Source organism: Notamacropus eugenii, chromosome 1 (genome assembly GCF_028372415.1).
Source record: "Notamacropus eugenii isolate mMacEug1 chromosome 1, mMacEug1.pri_v2, whole genome shotgun sequence".
NCBI lineage: Eukaryota > Metazoa > Chordata > Mammalia > Diprotodontia > Macropodidae > Notamacropus > Notamacropus eugenii.
Window position 1 is genome coordinate 139,167,498 of NC_092872.1, and position 21,059 is coordinate 139,188,556.

The 21,059-nt window shown below is 37.1% G+C and overlaps 1 protein-coding gene across 4 annotated transcripts in view; it reads right to left on the reverse strand.

Annotated features, from left to right (window-relative positions):
* Positions 1-21,059, reverse strand: part of CGNL1 (cingulin like 1) — a 199,736-nt gene that overhangs the window by 94,883 nt on the left and 83,794 nt on the right. For all 4 annotated transcript variants that reach the window (XM_072615748.1, XM_072615749.1, XM_072615755.1 and 1 more), the window contains exons 6-8: positions 20,408-20,556; positions 18,812-18,947; positions 10,912-11,124 (exon numbers count right to left, since the gene is read on the reverse strand). In XM_072615748.1, coding sequence (XP_072471849.1) covers positions 10,912-11,124; positions 18,812-18,947; positions 20,408-20,556 — 498 coding nt within the window. The remainder of the gene's footprint in view (positions 1-10,911; positions 11,125-18,811; positions 18,948-20,407; positions 20,557-21,059) is intronic.

The window sequence follows — 21,059 nt, forward strand, 5'->3', positions numbered from 1 at the left end:
TACTCAGGGGAGGTGAAAGAGGTAACAAAAAGCAGCCTTGTCCATCACTTCCTATTCCCAAGATTTTTCTCAAAATCTCAAGGGTTCCACAAATAACTAAGTGGGCACCAATATGTTTGATACAACTTTACACAAAGCAAAATTCTTCAAGGGCCTCCAGCAGAACATAAATCTCCTGAGGGGATATTATACCATTCATGTCTTTGTATCTCTAGGACCTAACAATCTGACATTATGGATACAGTGCCAGTCCTGGAGCCAGGAAGATATAAGTTCAAATCCAGCCTCAGACACTTATTATCTGTGTGACCCAGGACAAGTCACTCAGCTTTCTCAACTGTAAAACAACGATAATAATACCACCTACCTTGCAGAGCTGTTGTGAAAATCAGTATTTGTAAAATTCTTAGTAGTGTCTAAAGCATACTACACACTACACACTACATTATTCCTTTTCCTAACAATCTTCTTTGCACATAGTTTGCTGAATTTGGATTTTCTTGGTGAAGAAAACCCTTTGTGAAGAAAAGGAAGCCTGGAGACATGAGTTGAAATGACTTGTCTAAGTTAGCAGCAGAGATAAGAAAATAGAGAACAAATACCTATATACCCTACAGATTAAAACCCGCAATACACAGCAGTGACTGGAAACCTTCTGGAAGGAAGGGGTCATGCCTTCTACCCCACCTGTCACAGGACATGAACTATGCACAGTGGGATTTTAATAATCACTGGTTGTGCAGAACGGAAGATCTGTTGTCCCCGACTCGTGACCATCCCCTGAGACTTTTAGACAAAAGTCTAACTTGAACCACTTGACTTTTTATGCAACACTTAAATACAATTAAATTCTTAATGATGCAATTGGAGCTGTTAGAAAAATTGAGCAGTCTTTTGAAAGGAAAAAAAAAAATCAACACCAAAGCAGTAATGACCCTGGGGGTTAAGTTAAAAAGCACTTCATCTCGTTCCAAAAAGAAAAAAAACACTTAAAGTACAGAACACTACAAAGGAATTCCCAAGGCCCAGCTAAGGATTTCCGGCAGTTAATACTTCATAAAACAGTCTTCATTAAAAAGGCTGCTGGCTTTTCTGATTATGAGTAGAAAATTAGAGGATTTCTCCCTTCCATCCTGCTGCTGTGTCCTGTGGTAGAGACTGTTAGTTTCAATTGCCCACAGAGAATTTTTCTGCCCATGCAGGAGAAAGACTGGATAACTGGTATATATCAGGATTATGCAAGAAAATTGACTGGTTTTATTAAACAGAACCAAGCTATAAGGAAGGCAGTCATGTCCTTTAGCTGCCAAAAACCTCTACGAATTAACACTGAGGGCAACTGAATTTTTAACATATGTAAATAAAATCATGCTCCCTCTGTGTTATATTTTCTCTGACCTCCTAATCTATTATGGTAGGTTTCTTCTAATGACTTTACCATGAACTTTCCCTGTAAAATTCTGTCTACTTTGAGCCTAAGTTACAAGTTTAAATGGACAGGGGAGTTGTTCAATGCCTCCGGAGACAGCAACTGGGTACAAGGCCTAAGGACTCCCAGAACAATGCCGTAAAAATGGCCAAAAAGACTGTCGAAAATTCAGTTTGTGTTAAGGGGAAATCTCAAGAGAGTTTAGGCAGTAAACAAAAATCAGGAAAACTTTGTACTGGCCTCCAGAATTACATCCAAACCCCATGTTCTTAGACATTCACAGATATTCACACTGCACGTACCTAGGATACACAACCTCAGCTTCAATGGAGAGGAAGGACAGTGCTCCTGAGCATGTCATAGGAACACAGAATTGTTCTAGATGTGGGGCTGGAAGGGACCTCAGAAGTCATGTAGTCCAACCCTTTATTTTAGAGATAGGGAAGCTGAGACCTAAAAAAGCCAAGAAAGCTCAACGTCACACAGGAAGCAGATATAAGATGCAATATGTAAAGCTTAGTCCTAGAGAAGGAAAAAGAGGATGAGGACTAGGAGGAAAAGAAGAATTGAGGAGGAGGAGGAGAATATTAGATAAAATTATAGGTGGCATGGTGGATAGAATACTGGGCCTAGAATGAGAAAGACCTGAGTTCAAATTCCACCTCAGATGCTTACGAGCCATATGAGCCTAGGCAAGTTGTTTTGAAATTCTCTCAGCCTATTTTCTCACATATAAAATGGGGATGATAATAATACACACCTCCCAGCGTTATTGTGAGAATTAAATGAAATAATATTTGAAGCTCTAGATAAATACTATTACTATTTTTAACAGTATTATTTCTTTTTGGTCACCATAACTGCTCTCATTTTTATTGTTTTTCTTTCAGGAGAAGGAAGGAAACAAGCATTTATTAAGTGCTTTTATTATTGGTGCTATAGTGCTATGATATAACAATTATAAACGCTATAATAATTATTACTACTGTTTATTATGTGCTGGGCACCGTGCTCTCCTTTGATCTATCCAACAACCCAGAGAGATGGGTATCATTATTATCCCCATTTTACAGTTTTAGAAATAGAAGCAAGAGAAGTTAAAAGTGACTTGCTCAGGGTCACACAACTAATAAGTGTCTAAGGCTGGATTTGAACTTAGGTTTTACTGACTCCAGGCCCAGCGGAGAGAGTGTGGTACACAGCCTCCTTCTTTAATGGCTAAAATACTCTATAAAGTTGTAGTAGAGGGAGCACCCCAAAGATGATATTCCTTTATATCTACCCCAAAACTGGTTGTTTTGAGATCTCTGAATTACCCTGAAACACCGTCTAGAGTTTAGGTCAGGTGAGAGCCCCAGGCCAGTTGTCAGCTGCAGGTCATACCAGTCTCTTGAGAGAAAAGAAACCTGAAGCCTTTCCAGATGTGAACATGATTAAAGCAGAAAGAGCAGGGCAATGAAGAGCCCAGGATACTTAACAGTCTAAAAAGCCCTACAGTTTGAACAGTAAAAGCAACTGAATCCTTAACATGTGCAAATAAAATGAACTTCAACATCACCACCCAAATCACACTCCCTCAGTGTCACACTCTCTATGATCCTATAATCTATGCCTGATGGATTTCTTCTAATGACTTGCCAAGATCATTAAGGAGATTTCTGCTTTGTGGAAAAACTTGGCTCTATGTGTTGACCCCTTTAGGCAGAAAATGGAACACAAAGCAAGCTTCGAATTAACCAGAGAAGATGCTGTATAAAAGCAGTGAAAAATACTAAAAATACCCAAGTAAATCAAGATTGTTACAACAGTAACAATCTCCAAAATGCCTCAGTCTCAAGAGACAAATCAAAAGAGGGATGAAATAATAAGACAATAGCATATGCCCTGTCAGATAGTTACTACACACACACACACACACACACACACACACACACACACACACACACACACACGTTTTATTGTATTTTCTTCAACACAAGGGAAAATTCATTGGGGGAATGAAAGATATTCCTAGAATGCCAAGATACAAGGAATCAATAACTTTTTTGAAGGTAAATAAATAAGAGCATGGAACAAATCACCATGTCTGCCTTTTATAAGCTCATAGGATCACTGATTTCAAACCTTCAAGGCTTCTACTCCAAATGCCTTTATTTTACAAATGAGGAAACTGAAGTCCAGAGAAGGTAACTAATAGACCCCAAGTTCACACCGGAAGTAACAGAACTGGGATTTGAACTATGGTCCAACTGTTAAATGAGAACACTAATGCCTGGGCTTAATCTACATCAAAGATAATATCATATAAACCTGATTTGACACAGATGTAATGTTAGTACCAAAAGGGGCCTTTAGGGATCACTCAGTCCAAATCTGACCACCTCACAGAGGAAGATACTTAGGTCCACAGAGATTAAATGACATCCTTTGAGACTCAGCTCAAATACCACTTTCTTCTACATGAAGCCTTTTTTGATCCCCCCAACAGCTAGTATCTTCTCTCCCAAACATCCTTGTAGGGAACTAGTTTATTGTATACATGTTTAAGTCATCTCCCCTCTTAGAACATAATCTCTTTATGAAAAAGGATTATTTCATTGTTTGTACTTGTAACAAGTACTTTGTATCTATATGTGTTATGGGGAGCACCTAGCAGCCACTTAATAAATGTTGATTGAATGATTCACTGACATACCCAAGGATACATGGATGTTATAAGTTAGCAATGCTAGGTTTGAAATCCAGGTCTTGTGACTCCAAATCTATTACTGTTTCCACTAGACCTGAGTATCTACCTGGTATAATTAACTGACAACAATTGATAGTAACAACAGTAATACTCAGAATTTAGATAGTGCATTAGGATTTGCAAAGCACCTTACAAATGTGATCTCATTTGATCTGCACATCACTAGGAAGTAGATACTATTATTATTTCATATGAAGAAACTGAAGCAGTCCATGTAAAATGACTTGCCCCAGGTAATACAGCTAGTAAGCATCTGAGGATGATTTTGCATCATTCTAGCGATAGAGCCACCTAGCTGCACCTGGTAGTCTACAGTTAATTTTACATTTTCCTCCTTTATTAGTGGACACTTTAAGATAAAACCAGAAGCAGGAAGAACTGCAAAGCATCATTCTCCAGAAGTAGCAGGGCATTCTGTATAGAGAGCTTGAAACCAGAAAAACCTAGGTTCAAATTCCACCTCTGAAACATATAGGCTGTGTGATTCTGGGCAAGTCACCTAACCTTTCATGGCTCCAGAAACTACGAAGACTCTAAGTTTGTAGAAAAGATGCCAACCAGCTCTGGAAGAGACTGTCACCTGGGAATTCTCTATACCAAGGAAATCCACCACAGGTCCAGTCCCTAGCCTATGTTACTATTAACCCCTGGTCATGTTTCTCTTCCCTCTCCAGCTAAGGAAGCAGCTCAGGATTATATATCCCAGTTTGAAATAAAAAAAAAACAAACTTATCTGTCTCTCTCAAAATGCATATAACTTTTCACAATTAGTCATGACAAGATTGCTGTTCCCGCCACAGTGGTCACCTTGCCTGGGAATGTTCTGTCCCTCTAAAGCGTAATAAGAACAGGCCAAAAGCCAATGGTAAAGCTGGCAGGACTCATGAGAAACCACACCAAGAGTGGGGAACCTGTAGCCTGGAGGCTGGAGGCTGTGTGTGTGATCTACACGTGATCTGCACTTTCCAGGCTCCATTCTCTTCTGAGGCAACTAGTAGGAGGCCCCAGGGAAAGAAAGCAGCAAGGTCAGGAAATTCTTTCTGGTTTGAGAGGCTGGAACAAATGACTATGGGAATAGGGAACGGGAGGTCATAATGGTTAGTGCTCAACTGTTAGTGCTCAACAGAAGCCCATGCTCTGAAGAGTTGGAAAGGACCTCAGTGCCCATGTATGTCAACTTTTCTACAAAACTTAATAGTGATTAAAGAATTTGTTCATCCCAGAGCTTTGACGGTCACTGTTTATTAAGTGCAAGCTAATGAATAAATAACTATACATCTTCCCATTTTTTCATACTTTTCAAGGAAAAGTAGACCCAATAATAATAATAATATGATGATGATGATGATGATGATACCTAGCATATGGCAGACAAAAGTGAAGTGATTTGCCCAGGGTAAAACAGCCATTAAATATCTGAGGGCAAATTTGAACTCACATCTCCTAGAATTCAGGTCTAGTACCCCATGCACTGAGCCATCAAACTACCCCCATCACTGGATTTGAAGTCAGAGAACCTAGGTTCAAAGTTTTCCTATGTCATTTATCACCTCTGTAACTTTGTCAGGCAAATCCATAGGTCCCTAATCTTTAAAATGAGGAAACTAGGCTAGATGCTGTCTAATATTTCTTATAGCTCTAAATCTATTTTTTGATGATCAGTTCAGAATGAATGTATTAGTTAAAGAGGACAAAAACATTTGTATACAACTCTAGGAGAAATCAGATTGGCATTTGAAAATATTTACACCATTCTTCCTATTCCTATTGCCACCTCGCTGACTGAATTAATGGACCAGGCTATTCATTAAGAAAGAGAAAACAAATGAATTAGACATGCAACTAAAAAGAAGTACAAATGGATTAATGGAATAATATGAAACAAATCTGAAAAGACAAGTTATCTGCAGATTATGGAGGGCTTTAAATTCAAAGTTGAAGACTTTGTTAATTAATATTATTAATTAGTTATTAGTTAATTAATCCTAGACTAGGGAGCCACCAAATATTTTTAAACAGTGGAATGACAAACCAAAGCCTGTCCAAGAAGATTGTTTTTAACAGGTATGAGGAAGATGCAACTCCTCATGGACCAACATAGTATTATAACACTATATAGGAATACAGCAAACCAAGTTAATAATAATAATAAAATAATAAAAACTCATTTTATCTGTCATTGTATCAGTTGTCTATTATCTTCAGTTATATTGTTATATTATTATACTATGTTACATTAATTCAACAGAAAAAATGTAGATTAAGATAGTTGATACAATGTTTGCATACAAAAATCTGAGCTATGATGGTGCCTGCTGAGTCAAGTAGTTAATAATGAAGCTAGGATTATAACCTAATCCAGTGTGGTCTCCTCTACATCACACTGTCTCTTCTTAATTCACTGTGCAATGAAAGGTGTGCTGGATAGAGAGATCTAAGCTGTATTCCTTATTCACTGTTGTGACTACTGACAAGGCTTTTTACCTCCTTGGTCCTCAGTTTCTTCATTAAAAATGAATGAGTTTGACCAGATGACCTTGAAGGTCCCTTCCAGTTCTAAAGCTATGATCCCATGATCCAACTCAACAAATATTTATTCAGGGACCACTTACGTGCAAGGCACAGTGTATGAGTCTGTGGACTGATTATTCTACCCTAATTATAGTGGCAACTCAAATGCAGTAAGCCCCTCTTCCCAAAAAGCTTCATGGTAATTTACTATTTTTCAATTATGGAATGGTAATTGCAAATGACATGAAATGAAAACTCACTTTGTTTGGCACAATAATAAAAAGCCTGGGAAGCAGCTATATAACTGGGTTGTTATAATTTGGGGACAATTACAAATAGCCATTCCTTGATTTGCCTGTCTTATCCTTTTTTATATTTGATTTAATTTGATGGAGAAAAGTGAAAATGAATTAATTTTCTTTACTTTGGGGGACATAATTCTGATTTTCTCTCTAATTTCATTTTAGTGCAATAGCAGGTTTTAGTTGTTATTGACCTTTATATTCACATATTAAGGGAAAGCAATATTGATCCATCAGGGAAAAATAGACAAGACAATAATTGAATACTAGATTTCCTTGTTCCATTTACATTTATTACCTATAGCCTTTGGATCTAGAAGCTTGATGTTAACAATGTGTGTTCTAGATAACATGCTCAATTGTAGATGACGGTGACTGTGAAGGGACCTTCAGATCTTAGGACCTTCAGATCTTAGGAGACAGAGGATAGTGTGGTATTCCCAAAACTAGGATTAGAAGATCTGCTTCTGCCCTCTAAAAGCCATGTGACCTGTGACAAGTCAGTCTCATTGGGCTTCAGTTTCTTCATCTTTAAGATGAGAATGAAACATTTTTCCTCCCCACCCCAAACACTGGCATGACTACTAAATGAGAAAATGTATTTAAAAACACTTCAAAAACTGTAAGTCAGTACCCAGAGATCCTAAAACTCTTTAGTCTCAGGGCCACAATACATTCTTAAAAATTATTGAGGACCTCCTAAACAGCTTTCATTTATGTGAATCATATCTATCAATATTTATTTTCCTTACAAGAAATTAAAATATCAGTATTATTTTTTAAACAATTGACCTCAAAGACTCCTGGAAAAAGGTCTTGGGATACACATCACATGCTGAGAATTGTTGCAGTATACAAAATGAAGACAGTATTGTTTAATGATATGTGTTATGTGATGGTATTATTTTGTGATCGAAGTCAGGGTGGACACAGTAATTTATAGTCCTATAAGATAAGAATGACATGCTACCTTGGCTACTGTTATAAATTTTTTTTCTTCCTAGCTACTTGTATTACTTTTTTCTTGACCTGGAAGCTCTGAATTGGGGTAATAATATTCCTAGGAGTTTTCATTTGGGAATTTCAGGAAGTTATCAGTGGATTATTTTCATTTCTGTTTTGCCCTCTGATTCTGATCTTTTATAGTGTCTTGAACTATGTCTATGTTTGTTTGGTTTTTTTGATCGTGGCTTATCGGGAGTCTAATGATTCTTAAATTATCTCTCCTTGATATACTTTGGCCATTAGATAATTTGTGTTTTCTTTTTTTTTCTTTTCAGTCTTCTGACTTTGTTTTATTATTTCTCGATGTCTCATGGAACCATTAGCCTTAAGTTTGGCCAATTCTAATTTTCAAGGAGTTATTTTCTTCAGTAAGGTTTTGTACCTCCTTTTCTAAGCTGTTAATTCTCTTTTCACATCCTTCTTCTTAGCTCTCACATCTTTCCCCATTTTTCCCTCTACTGCTCACAATTGGTTTTTAGAATAATTTTCCAGCTCTTTTTTCTAAAATCTTGCTTCAATTCATCTAGGAATTGTTTTGGGGCTTGTCTCCAAACTGCATTTTTCTTTGAGGCTTTGTTTGTATATATTTGGAGTCACTCTCTTCTTCTAAGATTGTCTTAAGTTTTCCTGTCCTGTATTAGCTCTTTATGGTGAGATTCTTTTTTTGTTTGCTCATTCTTCTAGCCTTATTCTTGTGGCAGAAGGTAAGTTGTATGTAAATAGCTGATCACCAATGGGAGAGCAGAGGTGTGACCTCTGTTTATAGAGACAAAATACTGTCAAGGTCACTTCTTTGTGTCAGCTGTCTCTCCTTTACCTTGTCCTCAGACATTTTTTTTCAGTGAACTCAGAATCTGCAGATTCTCAATGAAATCATTGTGCAGTATTGGTGAACAAAGTTGCAGTGTTCCAGTTCAGCAGAAAGAAATAATAATATCAGCTGGCTATAGAGATGCCAACATCACAGACCAATGGTAGAGAGGAGGATGTAGAGTTTACGCCTCAACACCAGGAAATACCTGCCCATTTCCTTCACAGCATGCTCTTCAGCAAGTATCCTCTGAGAGGAAGTAGAAACCAAAGCCTTTTCTTAACATGGTTTTTTTGTACTGGGAGAGTATTCTTGAATTTTGAGTGAGGCAATCTCCTAGAAAGATCCCCTATTATTCTAAGTAATGCTTATGCCCTGAGGAATGTGACTTTTCCTGGGGTTTCCTTGGATTATAAGTGGCTACTTTGGTGCTGAAAAAAGATTATGCAAATTCAGTGTCATCCTGTCTCTTCAATAAAGGCATAGGCTGGGCTGTGAATATCTGGGATATTTCTTTAAGCATCACTCAAAACACAACCCCTTCACATTTTAGTAGCCATTTAATGAGTTGCCATGGTCAAAAAAAGTTATCATTTGGTGGCTACCCTTTCGGTGATAAACCTTTCCACATCTAGATGACATATCTGGTTCTCAGACAGTAGGCTCATAGTCTTATCACCAGCTCATTCCAAGCTTTTCCATGTGGCACAGACCAGAGGTTGTGCTTCCTTGGTATAGCCTTCAGAAACCCACTATCTCCCTGCCTAGAGGAGGCATTGAAGGAAGACTAAAGAAATATACCCTATCAGACTGTGGAGCATTTAAGAAATGTGAGGCTGGAAAGGACCATGAAGGTCATCAAGATTATATAGTCAAACCAGCTCTTTTGCAATGAAGAGACTAAGGCCCCATGGCACAAAGTCTATGTTTACACAAGAAATAAGTCTAGTGCTCAGATGTTCAGATCACTGCACCATGAACTCAGAAGAAACAGTGTGGTGTTGCAGACAGAACAATGATGTAGCAGAGAAAACTATGGCCTAAGTTTCTGGTCATGGCTCTACCATTAACTACTTAACCTAGGACCACTTGGGCAGAGAGCATATTAATTCAAATATTGGGATTCAAACTTTGGAAGTAATAAATACAAGATTGGGCCAATGAAATACATTATTTTATTCATTCTACAGGAGATAGATAGCTCATTGGAAAACTGAAACTGATTACTTTGCTTTTCTGGAAATAAGTTTCCCTGCCTACAAAATGAGCGGGAAGGACCAGAAGATCTCTAAGGTCTTTTCTGGCTCCAAAATTCTATGACACTCAGTTTTCTATTTCTTCTCTACCTCTAATCTAAGAACCATATTCTGATAAAGTACAGAGTGCATCAATATTACTGAGCTGATTTAAATAAGAAAATAGATTTTCTACAAACTCATCATCCTGTATTCAAGTACTGCATGAAATTTCAAAACACTTATCTTTTCATTTCTCTCTTCTTTCAACAGACAACATGTAAAGAACTAGCACACCTGTCAGAATCTGTTTTGAAAAGCCAAGATTCAATTTCTTTATGATGATGATCTGTGAAGGGTGCAATTAAATGCCCTGCAAGACGATGACAAAAAAGAATGAGGTCCACAAAAAAAGGCACTAAGTCAGGATGGAAATACTACAGGGCAGGGGTCAGAGATTTCCAACTCCAGTCTCTAATTCTTCTCTGTCAATCAAATGACTCATACTCCCTTTTCCTCTAGCCACTTAAAAACAACAAGAAACATACTTTACCGCAAATCAAGGATGAATGCTCTGAATAAACAAAAAATGAAAGTTTTAGTAAACCAACTTTTTAGGATCACTATGGGCATGTGAGTCTTTTATTCCCAAGTACCCATGACTTTCTAAATTGATAACTAAAAAGAAAACTTTCATCCTTTGCTCATAATTGTGCTTGATGTCAATGCCTAGAAAGAAAGTGAAAACATTTTTCACACTGACAGATGAAGAGAAAGAAATTTCTTCTTCTGTTTTTCCCTCCTTTGTTTCAGGACCCTGTCTTGAGATCCACTGCAATGGGACAGAAGGCCCTCCTCAATTCACTCACCTTTGTGGCTTCTTCTACACTCTCTCTCAGAGCCTGGAGTTCTGCATCATACTGCTCCTTCAGTTTATCCATCTCTTGATCATGGCATGACACTTCTTCTTTTAATGCCCCCTTCAAGGCAGTGAGTTCTCGCTCTCTCTTTCTTAGCAGATCTTCTAGCTCCTCTTTGGCTATCAAAACATCTTGTAGATCCCGCTTTGTTTGTAACAGTTCCTAGAAGAAAAAAAGAGGAAAGTATAGGAGAGGGCAAAACCAGAAACTTCTTAAAGTATAGAAAAATGATAATATTGGTGACCCACACTGCTCAAAATGTGAATTCAAATTAAAAGTACATGATGATGGACTAGTGGATATTTCAGAATCCTGTGCAAAAGAAGGCTATGTAGTCATTCTAAAATAATAGGATCTTTTAATAAGAAAAGTCACTTGCCTGTAAAATTTACACTCTTTTGAAAGATGTATATTACTAATGAAATGAAGAGCCTGTTCTTACTATATCAAAAGTAAATTACTCTAAAATATTCCTCATACTTTCTGTGACATTTTTTCACAGAGTTTATGCCCACTGGCGGCTCAAGGTAAGGCTACAGAGATTTGAAACAATTCTTAAGTGTAATTTTCTCTGTGTGTGACCGTAAACAAGTCACTTGACCACTTGGGTTCAACAGAATACACTGTAACTGCTATACTACATGGTACCTTTGAGAATACATTAAAGTCAGCTAATTGGATGATGTTGGTAAGTTGATGAAAAAATTCTAATTCATGTTTCTCAGCAACCATGACATTAACTCTTTCAAAGGATCTTATAAAACAACCTCTCTTCCCAAATGCTGCTGCAATTAGTCAGATGAACTGATGCTGGTTCCTCCTTGGAGAGTGCATTGAGGTTATCTCTGAATCTTCCTTTCTAAATTACCATTACTCTCCTGGCTACCTGGTGGTTGCCAGACCTTCCTCTCGATTCTCTGGAGGTAAGGGATTCCTCGTGCCCCTTCCTTGCATCTTCAGAACAACTTTCCTGATGCTAACATTTCCTGCAATCGCCGTTTCCCAACTGTTCTCTTTTTCCAAAATATCTCCCTCTCTTTCCCTGCTTATCTTTCCCAGGATGTGTCTGTAGTTTGTTCTGCCTTGGCCTTTGTTAAGGCTGCCAGCTCATAGCCTGGTCTATATCAAAATGTTATTATCTAAGGCACATATTATTGTTTAAGGGGACTGTATCATAGTCCAACCAGATTATAGCATCAATGCTCACCACTGAAGCTTATCAAAATAGGGAAAATGAAACTCAAAGAAGTTTCAAAACATCGGCTTCAAAAACATGTTTTTATTGCCAATTACACCAAAATGAATGGAATATACATGTAACTTCCAGGGTGTCCTGCTGTTTAAGATCATAAAATCTCTCCAGAATGAATTTTTCTTGTGGGTGAAGGAGTATTTTCTGGGCACCCAAAAACAAGTGAACAAAACTAAGATGACTCTAAGTCACACGTTACAATCCAAGTGGATAAAACCAACACCAAGCACTAACTTATGTGATACTTCTGAGCTAAGGATCAGACGTGAAAAGGGAGAGCATTCAAAACTGCAGCAACAAATCACTGGCAAAGCATTAATCAGGCGCAATATTTTCAAAGGTGATAAAAAGTCAAAGACACTGACAAAAGCAATAGAAAAAAAATGTGTGATGGAAAAAAAACCTTACATAGATGAAAGTTATTTTAGTTTAATTAACCTTCCAGAAATGTAAGCTATTTTACACATCCCAGGAATCACCTGCTCAAGCCCATCTTTGCTGGAAAGGGAAAAATGACCCAAAGAGCAAGCTGATAAAGGGATTATTTTTTTCCAAAAAAGCAAGTTTCAGTGCTTCAGCTGAAATTAGCCCTTTTAGCCTTCTATCTCATATCCATTATGATAGGATTCTGTAAGTAATGTGCAAATTAATGACCCTGAGTCATCCTGAAGATATTAAATTTATTATATCCTATATGAGAAGTCAAGGGAAGTATATAATACATTTTATAAAGGCTTTCATGAAACTCAAGTTAAAAATAAAAAAGTTCCTACACATAAAGGTGTAATGGCAATTTAAATGGGAAGATCTTTCCCATTCATTAACAGGCCCATGTGACCTGGTTTAATCACATGGAAGCCTAAGTCACATGTGATGGGAGGAGCTTGCTCAACAGGTGGAACTGGAAGAGTAGAGCAGAACTGGGAGGAAATTGGTAAGAGCTGCTAGAGTGAAGGAGAAACGACACAAGCAGGCAGGAAGGCAAAGCTAGTCTTGTGAATGTTTGTGTTGGGTGGGGGTGTTGGGGGGGGGAAGGTGTAGAGGCTTGGGAATGGCTTTGTCCCCTGCTGTGTTAACCTGTATTGACTTCTTGGCTATCATGATTGATTTGGCTTTCCGGTGTCTAAATAAATGTTTTTCTTCTGCCTTCTGTACGGAGAGTCTATTATACTTTGTGATTTGGAACTATGTCAGTATATTCGTAGTCGCCCTTGGTGCTGTGAATGTTATCTGGGAGATACAAAAGGTTAACTATTACTATATCTATATCAGCTTATCACCCTAAAGTCCTGTACAGCCCAAATTTTACTATGCTTTGCTTCATGTCCAGAGCTGGAAGAATTAAGAAATAGATCTATCGGAAGGTCCATTGGAAAAAAAACATCAAGTTAAGGCTAAGACTGGAAGTTCTGAGCAGCTACAAAAAAGTTCAGCTAATTAAAGTTTCAAATCCAATCTAGATCATCTGAAATGATCAAAATGTGTCATCTCTCACCTATTCTTCGGCAACACTTCCTGAGTATCCACTTTCTACAAAACAGTATGAGAGAAACTATGGGAAAACAAAGTCCTTGCTCCTGAATAGTTTTAAAATTATTAGAAAGACAGGAAAAAGACATAGAAATAAATGTGGTTTTTATATTTTTAAATACTTACACAATACAGACACACAGAGAAATGAGATGACATACATGTAAATACATATGCATAAATGTACACTATACATGGAGATGTATGTATGTGCATGTATGTGCATCTATAAGTATACATACACATACATAATTACAAGGGGGGAAAGATCACATTTTATGCCTCCTTTACAACTTTGTTAGTTTTTTATGTATGTTTAAAAAGCTTTATTAAAGGGCAGCTTAAATTTCTCACTTTTACTTACTAAAGATGTTAACTATTTGTATGATCCTGTGAAAATCATTTCACTTATCTCAGTCTCCCTTCCCTTATCTGTAAAATGAGGATAATAACAGCACATACCTGAACACGTTGTTTTTAAGAGAGACAATATGGCATAATGGATACAGAGGTAATCTGGAAGCCAAGAAAATCTGGGTTCAATGGCTCCCTCTGACACATTCGAGCTGTGTGACCTTGGGCAATTCAGCTAACTTCTCAGTGCTCTAGGAAGCTAACACTATAATTTGCTGACCTACCTTGGTAGAGGAATTTCATTACTTGGGATATCCCTGTACTATAAAAATCAGAGGGTCAATTTCTGTTCCTTAGATTTGTAACTAAAATGGAAAACAAAGCAGATGAATGAGAATATTTTCTAACCTAATCTTATAAGCATGATAGATTATTGTTATGGATTATTCACCCTAAAAAAAAGAAAGAAAATATCAGATAAGAATTGAGGATCTAGGCCTCCAGAGAAACACAGACAGGTTAGACAGATAAATAAGAATTCAGGTGGGAGAAAAGCAAAAAGTATTCCCATATACTTAGAGATATATGATCATGAGGTTCGTACAATATACAAAAACTTATAAAATAGATCTGAGAGGTCCTCTATGACAACCTCTTTATCTTAGCAATATAGAAACAAAGGCCCAGAAAGAATAACTGATTCACCCCAGGATATATGGCTAGATAATGGCAGTCAGACAGGGTCAGGAACAAGCTCTCCTGCCTCAGTCTATGGGCATAAATTTTTCCAAGTAATCACGGAAGAAAAAGGCTTGGCATATTAAAGAGAAGCAAGCTGAAATCCATTAGGATACAGATTCCAAGCAAGAGAGATGCTGAGACCACAAGATAACTGGTCCTATGAAGTAATTTTCAGAAATTTAACTTCAAATATCTGAGCGGCTGTTGGCAGAAAACTAGGTTTAAAAAAAGAGAGGGTTACAGATTTTTCTTTTAAGCTATTAAAAAAGGACAAATTAAAACTGTTAACAATTAGGGATTGCACCTAAATAAATTGATTTTTTATATTTCTCTAACTTCTAAATTAAGCCTCAGTTATTTGTAAATAGAATATCTGTGGGGGCCTTCTATTTTTTATGTCCATTATTCATTTATGTGACCATAAAGACATGATGTAATGGAGAATATACTTTAACAAAGACTGGCTGTTCCTTTTTCCTCACATTCTTCAGGGATGCCCTCAAAACATATGTAGAGTATCCTCAGAGATATTATATAGCTTTGAAAGGAAGGGAAAGAACCCATAATTATTGTTACTCTCAATTCCTTTTTTAAAAGTAATAATAAGGTCTGGCTTATTTTATTTTATTTAGATAAATACTTTGTTTCCTCTCCCCTACAGATGCCTTGAAAACTAATCCTACAATACCTTCAAAATTTTGTGTACTCTAACATGGATCTCTTCTGTGTATCACTGTTCTAAACCAGCTGCTCTTTCCATCCTAATTTTCTATATTGTCATCACTACTTCTACATTCAGTATACCAAGGAGTGTATGATATTGGAGTCTATATATGGTAGCCACACTGTTACTGATGTAGAAAAGTGATTGTTATTTTAAAAATCTTTAGATACTTTTCATTTTCTGGAAATGAGTTTATTCATTGCCTTCCTTCCACATTTGGCCTAAATTTTGGCCTTGGAGTACTTTGGCTTAGTTGAGTGTTTTTACAAATTTATTTTGCACTCCACAGTTCTGTGGTATGGGTTTTTTTTTTTTTTTGTCTTTTTGAGACAATACTGCTGTCCATAATCTTCTACTATCATCACACACAACATTTTAAAAGTAGTTTATATTAGAAACTCATCTTGCCCTTAGATACCATATCTCACTGCTTGGCAAAGAAATCTAAGTACCTCCTCACTAAAATGATTTCTAGGTTCCTTTGGTTTCCTTATTGTTATAACTGATCCACCATGTTTCAATTTCCTTAGGGAATAAATAAATAATAAAGAGTCTGTGTCAATGCCTTCTTTTATCCATCAACATCTTTTTTAAAAGGTCAGACTGGAGCTACCTCATTTGTTTACCAAGTCCTCTTTTCATTTTGGCTCTACGTTCTCATTGGGTAATGATTCTGACCTCTGGCCTAACAATTAAATAGTCCACCAGAGTCAGATAACTGATTTTTAAAATAGCACAAGAAACTGAAAGATGCAAATAATCAAAGATTCAACTGTTCTTATTTGTTGACTATAAAAAGGCGCTTGATTTACTAGAACAAAATGTTAACTAGCTGTGTGTGAAATATATGCAAAAATTATGAACTTCTTTGTAATTTTAAGGAGAAACAACTTTGTCAAACAAAACTCTTGATGAGTAAAATCAAGTCCAGTCAATGGGGAGTCACATGCTTACCAAAGGTATTTGCCACTATCATGTAGGATGTTCACTGCAGAATTCAAATAGAAGGAAGATTTACTTTAGACAGTGGCATCACCAAGAATCTTCCATTTGTGAATGGCACTGGATGTCCCAAAATCTCTTAAGAGAGATCCATAATTACTCAAAGAATTCACCCTAATATTCCACACAAGAAAACCCAAGTGCATGAAGAATACCTATTGTATATATAAGAATATGCAATGAGATGGACAATTCATACAGATAGTTGGTCAGCATATTATCTTTGGAAAGACACACTAGATGGTCAATAAACTGACCCAAAAATTGAAAAGGAGGAATCTGTTAACTGATTTGAGGATATTCTGTTGTGCTTTTATTGGCCCAGCTTCGCCACGAAACAAAAACCCATCCTTTCAACTTCAATATTCAAAAAATATCAACTTCTAATGATATCATATGGCTCAGAATCCATTAACATCACACTCTTCAAAGAATTAAAATTAAGATCACCCAAAGGGCAATGAAAAAGTTAATGGAGAGCATTAGCAGGAGACAACATGCTACCATTGAAGACCTCCACAGGAGAAAGAAAACTAAGTCAAGCAATCAAGAAACATTTATTAAGCACCTACTATGGGCAAGGCATGCTACTAACTGCCAATGAGATATATAAAAAGGCACAAACCTTGCCCTCAAGGAGCTCACCTTACAATGGGGAAGAAAATACACTAATAACTGTGTACATAAAAGATAGCCAAAGTAGATGGAAGGTATTAAGGAGAATGAGAAAGTGAGAAATATTTACAGAATATGAAATTTGAAGTAAGCCTTAAAGAAAGTCAGGGCAGAAAAAAAGTGGAGGTGAGGGGGGAAGAACATTCTAATCATGGGGGACAGCCGATGCAAAGTCATAGATATGGCAGATAAAGAGTCACATTCGAGGAACCACAAGTTGGCCAGAAGAGCTGCCTCAAGCTTAAAAAGACTGAAAAGGCAGGAAGGGATCAGGTTGAGAAGGGTGTTAAATGCCAAACAAGGGTCTCAGCTCCATTTCAGACAGCTGAAGGTACCAGAAGTCTAAGCCTCCAGATAAATGGAATGTTGCCATAATAGTTTCTCTATTTATCTTCAGCTGTTTTAAACTTAACTCTATGGGAAATCAGTCTATGGGAAAATCAGCCTATCTCTCCCCACCCCTCCCACTTCCCCATGCCTAAAAGAAGCCATGTTCAGTTTATGAAAGTACTAGAATACCCCTCACACACTCTCCTAATTGCAGGCATATTATCTAAGAAGAAACAAAACGTTTCTGTAGTGCAGATACTCAAATCTACACATAAGAAAAACAGAAAAGCTGCAAGTAAAGGCCTGGCAAAGGACTTTATATGATCGATAGCCTAGTCTAGCTGATGTGAGACTAATCACCATATTCTCTACATGGCATTCAATTTTTCAGCCACAGAAATTCTTAATGACTAAGTTCCAGAACGGTCATGATCTCTGTTAGTGGAAACAGTACTCACACAAACAAAATTTCTATTCTCTAAAGTATGGAAATATTGTTTTGATTATTTGTACCCCACAAGCCAGGTATATGGTACAGTGACTAGAGACCCAGTCTCAAAAAGCCGAGAAACCTCAGGTTCATGTCCCAACTCTAATGTACATTGGCATTAAAGTCTTAATGTTCTGGGTCAGTGGTGTCAAACTCAAATAGAAACAGATCCCCACAGGCTGCATATTGACTTAGAAAGCCACAAAATAATATCATCTTTGTTGTACTGTATTTTATTGATTTTGTTTTATATTTTGATCTGGTTCATGCCTCACTATTTGGGCTGTATGTAACTAAGTTTGACATGTCTGACCTAGGCAAGTCTCTCAGACTTCAAGTTGCAGAGATAATGCTGACCATCAGCATTATCGGAAATTACCATAATTATCATTACCCAAAATCATATGTCCAGTCCCTGATGCCATCATACACAACACCTAATAATGCTGGTAAACAATAAGCCCACTCAGCACATATTTGCCTATTAACTGATGAATATAAGTGCTGAATAATTAGGAAGAAGTAGGAAGGAATAAATCAACCTAGGAAGTTAAGAGTCTTTATTAAATTCAGGTATTAACCTAGATTTAGAGTTCTGCATTTTTTAAAAAATGCTTATTAATAATGTATTCTCACTCAGAATATGGAATGCCAGATAAGGCACAGTTCTGCCACCCAGAGACCATTCCTACGCAGACCACAAGAGGGGATTCCTTTGGTGTAAAGTCCTTGATGGAACTGTACTCCTCACCTCAATTAGGGCTCCCTTCTCCCCATCATCTGAGTGTTTTGCATTATCCAACTCATCATGCATTTCTGAGAGCTGGTCCTGAAGATCTCGGATCTCTGTCTGGTGCTTCTCTCGTTCCATCTTCACCTGAAACAACCTTATCAGGAAAAGGAAAACACTGTCAGGGAGTTTCACCAAAATGCTTTCCACATAATTTCCACAGTCTTGATCATATGACATAAAACACTCTTAAATACTTAAAGCAACCCAGTGGTCTACTTTGCTGCACTAAGTAAGAACACTTTGAGTTTCTTGGAAAGTCATCAAATCTTGACCAACTGAATTCTAGGGAATAGGAGCAGTACTCTATTCTATGAAAAAAGAAATAGCCAAGTAAAGGATAGGTCTTGACATGGTTTTTCCCCCAAAGAAGAAATAACCTGAATTCTGACCTTCATTCAAAAGATAGGTTTAATAAAGTGGTAGACGAGAATGAATTACCTTTATTAATAATGCCCATTTTTCAAATGGGACCCTCCCTCTTAGGTACATGATAACGTTCTACAGTTCCGTTCCTTTTCTCCCTCTTCTCATTTTTTCTATCTTCAAGTAGGCTTATTTTTCATCTTTTCCGCAAGGAAACCCCTTTTCTAACCAACCCTATGTAAACTTTGTGAAGGCACAGAGACCACATCTCCTAAAATTATAGGATCAAAGTATTTAGAGCAGAAAGGGATTTTGCAGATCCTCCAGCCCAACTTCCTTATTTGACAGATAAGGAAACAGAGGTTGAGAGGTTAAATGACATATCCCCTAGTTACACCAGTAATAGATCAAAGAGCTAGGAAAAAAAACCAAAGTCTTCTGGCCCTTCCTCCTATACTCCGTGCACCCTCTTGGTACACATGTTGAAAAATGCTAACTAAAAGACCATATCGCATACTTCACTGGCACTGAAAAAACCTTTATTAATGATAATGATTTCCATTCCCTAGGATTCTCAGTAGCCCTCAATATATACACTTCTTTTTATAAAATTTTTCTTTTAAATAAATACCAGATATGAATCAATATATTGTTATGACAGTAAAATGATGGTTGAATTGACAAAATAACATGGTACTTTTTTTTAATCTCTTACCACAAAGAATAAAAACTTGTTATTGTTATAGATATAGATGGACATCACACATGACCATCTGAGAAAAGATTGTCTGTTTTAGGTTTTGGGAGTTGGAACAAAAGTTATTTTACTCACAGAATCCAAAACAACATACATTTTTTAAAAAATACAAAACTAACATATTTTAGTCAGATACTCTTTACATGCTTGGTCTTGGGCTCTATGAGTCTTTAGATATTTCTCAGAGCTAGCTGCTATGCACTTGGATATTAAACGTATGTGGTATGAACCTTAACCAGATAGATAAAATCTGCTTTAAGGTGTGAGAAGAATTAGGTCCTCTCAGCTATAAGGCAGCCTACTTCTAAACTCATCACTGCAAAAAGGAGAGTTAAAAAAAAAGAAAGCTTAAAACCTTAGGTACAGATTTAGCTACAGATTTGCCTATATAGTTCCAGGAAAATTCAAGTAGGACAGCAAGCTAGAGAGCTTACTCCTCTAGATTTTTCCGGAGCTCCATTTCACTGTCATCCAGACGTTTCTGCAGTGTCGAGGTCTCCTTTTCTTTCTCCTCATGTTGGCTTCGAAGCTCCTCAAGGTTGGCTTTCATTCGATCTCTCTCTTCTTTGATGTTTTGCTGATTCTAATATGAAACAAATAGCAATTTTTAAGGTATGAGCAGGCACACAACTCCTTGTACATTAGTACCACCTAACAGAAAGTCTGCTTCAAGGACTACCTTTCTGTACATATTTCCTTCCCAACTATACAACTGAATTTACTACATAATTGAGGCAGATACCTATAAAGAAATACAAAAGAATTAATAGGGAATAAGAACTGGAGCTATGACTTCATTGTACAGGGAGCTTCATAGGTAAGGAAATTCTACTGATACTGGGGTGGCATTTTTTCCACAACTTAAATAGTCTTAGAAAATTACCCAGTGCCCTAAGAAGTTAAGTGACCTGCCCAGGGTCACACAGCATATCTAAGGCTAGATCTGAATCTAGATCTTCCTGGTTCCAAGGCTGGTTTTCTATCCACCAAGCCATACTACTTCCTTAAATACTGCTACTAAATAGTTAATAAGTAAAGCAAAATGGGCAAGCCATTCTTACTATACTTGAGAATTTGGAGAAACAA